Source organism: Corvus brachyrhynchos, unplaced genomic scaffold (assembly GCF_000691975.1).
Source record: "Corvus brachyrhynchos isolate BGI_N302 unplaced genomic scaffold, ASM69197v1 scaffold63, whole genome shotgun sequence".
Taxonomy (NCBI): domain Eukaryota; kingdom Metazoa; phylum Chordata; class Aves; order Passeriformes; family Corvidae; genus Corvus; species Corvus brachyrhynchos.
The window spans coordinates 292,912-295,062 of NW_008237227.1; the positions used below are offsets into that span (position 1 = coordinate 292,912).

The 2,151-nt window shown below is 55.5% G+C and overlaps 2 protein-coding genes across 2 annotated transcripts in view; one reads left to right on the forward strand and one right to left on the reverse strand.

The window, feature by feature from the left end:
• Positions 1 to 2,151, reverse strand: part of DNAJB11 (DnaJ heat shock protein family (Hsp40) member B11) — a 36,154-nt gene that overhangs the window by 12,553 nt on the left and 21,450 nt on the right. The window lies entirely within an intron of this gene.
• TBCCD1 (TBCC domain containing 1) overlaps positions 1 to 2,151 on the forward strand; it is a 10,167-nt gene that overhangs the window by 824 nt on the left and 7,192 nt on the right. Inside the window, exons 2-4 of the mRNA XM_008630045.2 lie at positions 6 to 143; positions 245 to 394; positions 1,656 to 2,022. Coding sequence (XP_008628267.1) covers positions 6 to 143; positions 245 to 394; positions 1,656 to 2,022 — 655 coding nt within the window. The remainder of the gene's footprint in view (positions 1 to 5; positions 144 to 244; positions 395 to 1,655; positions 2,023 to 2,151) is intronic.

The window sequence follows — 2,151 nt, forward strand, 5'->3', positions numbered from 1 at the left end:
TGCAGCTGAGCCGCGAGATCGCCTGGCTCTACTTCGAGCTCTTCCGCGGCCTCCTCGGGCCTGCCCCGCCCCTCCGCCTGCGCTGGGCCGAGGCTGAGGCGGCCTGCGCCAGCGCCGAGGAGCTGGAGCGGGAGCGGAGCAAGGCAAGAGCCCTGAGCCGGCCTAAGGCACGGGGAGCCCGGCCCCTGCCTAAAGGGGAGCCCGGCCCAACCTGACTCTTCTGTGTCTCTCCCGTGCTCTCCAGCTCTCCGTGGACACTCTGCAGTTCCTGCTCTTCCTGTACGTCCAGCAGCTGCACAAGGTTTCCCTGCGGAGGTCTCTGCTCGGGGACGAGTGGCCCAGCCCCAGGACCAAGTCTCCCAGCCTGACCGGGAAATCGGCGGGCGGGAATAAGGTACTCGTGCCTGTGGGATTCTCCGCCTGCAGGGGCTTCTTCGCTGTGGGGGGCTGCCTTGAGGGGGCTTGGAAAGGGGCAGCTTTGTTCTTGGCAGGGTTTCATCCGTGGCAAAGTGTGAGCAAGGGTGCGGTTGCTGAATTCCTGTTCCGTAGTAAACGAAGTGAAGTTGGCGTGTTCTCTGCAGCTTATAAAAAGGTTTTCTAAAGTTTTCCGTGAGACTTTCCTGGAGTCCAAAGCCGACTGAAAATTCCCTGAGAGTCTTGGCAAGTCTCCCTTTAAGAAGCAACAGCCTCTTTGCTTTATTAGTCAAGCAGGAAGCTTTCCTCATGCTCATAGTGTGTTTCCCATGGTCCAGTGTGGGGTTTTGGATCCCAGGGTGTTCCCTGCCATCACCCTCTGTTTCTGAGAGGGGAGTTGGTTGTTCAGCTGTAGATCAGCCACGTGGAAACGCTGTTTCCTTTTAAAATACTGCCAGGTAATTAAGAAGGAGGGAGCTGGATGTATCCCTTTGTGGGAGAATGGATTACACAATTTGCAGCCCTCTGTAAGGCCATGCACACCTCTGGAATTCTGGCACGGAGCAGGATGAGCTGGTGAAATGCAGCTTGGGGCAAGCTGGAATCATGAAAAATAGGAGCTGGATAACTTGATGCTGAGCCATTGAACAAAGGTGGTGAGGAGAAGGTGTAATCACAGCCGTGTGTTCCTTCAGCAAAACTCAGCTTTGTTAAGCTCTGCCAGAATTCCAGTCTCCTGGTTTGTTTTTTTTTTGGGAGGGGGGGGCTGGAGCCCTTTAGAATTTGAAATAAGGGTTCTTTCAGAGGGTTTGGTTTATTGGTGCACTCGCTGGGGAGAAATGACCCTCTGCTTCTTATCCTGGAAGGCAGCACTGAATCCTGGCCTCAGGTCTGGCCCAGCCGCAGGGATTTTCCAATGGAGCAGCTCCAAGACCTCGAGTGTCAGTTATTGATTTGTTTCCTGCCTTCCAGTGCCAGCAGGAGCGGCCTGGATTTGTCTGGGATTGTAGCAGAGCCTGGTGCTGCTGTCTAGAGGGAAATACGTGGTGTTGGAGCTGGAATGAAATGTTTTATTTTGAGTTTCTGGGGGGAGGTGTCTCTCCATCTTCAAAAAAACATGAATGAGCACTGTGTCTGACTGGATTTCCTTCTTTTAGCAGCATTCTAAGCAAGGACTTGTGTATATGATGTCCAGGGAGTTTCTCAGCTCCCAGAACTCACCCCCTTTGTGTGTTTTCCAGAACTGGAACGACCAGGAGCACCTTGCCTTTGTGCAGAGTCACCTGTTGGATATGTTGGAGCTGCTGCTGGAGCCGGAGCAGCTCTCAGCCTCTTCCCATTCCAGCTGCAGCAGCCTGGTGTCCTACGAAGCCGTGTGTGCCCTCAGCTTCCTGCTCGAGGGCACCCACAGCAATTCCCGCACGGTCTGGCCCCTCCACGAGCTGGCCCTCAGGCAGCCCTGCCAGGGCCACAATGGGTATTCCAAGGTGGCCCAAGCCTTCTCCCTGCCCAAGCTGGAGAGCTGGCTGCGCTCCTCCCTCACCGCTAATCCCTTGGGAATGACTGTCTGCCTCAAGGCTGGGAAGAAGCTGGCGTGGGCACAGCAAGGTGGGAAGAACTGCTGGGAAGTTGGTCTTAGAAGGACAGGAGTGTGGGAGGAATGGGGATGTGGAAGGGAAATGGGGATGTGGGGGGGAAACGGGGATGGGGAAGGAAATGGGGATGTGGGGGGGAAAT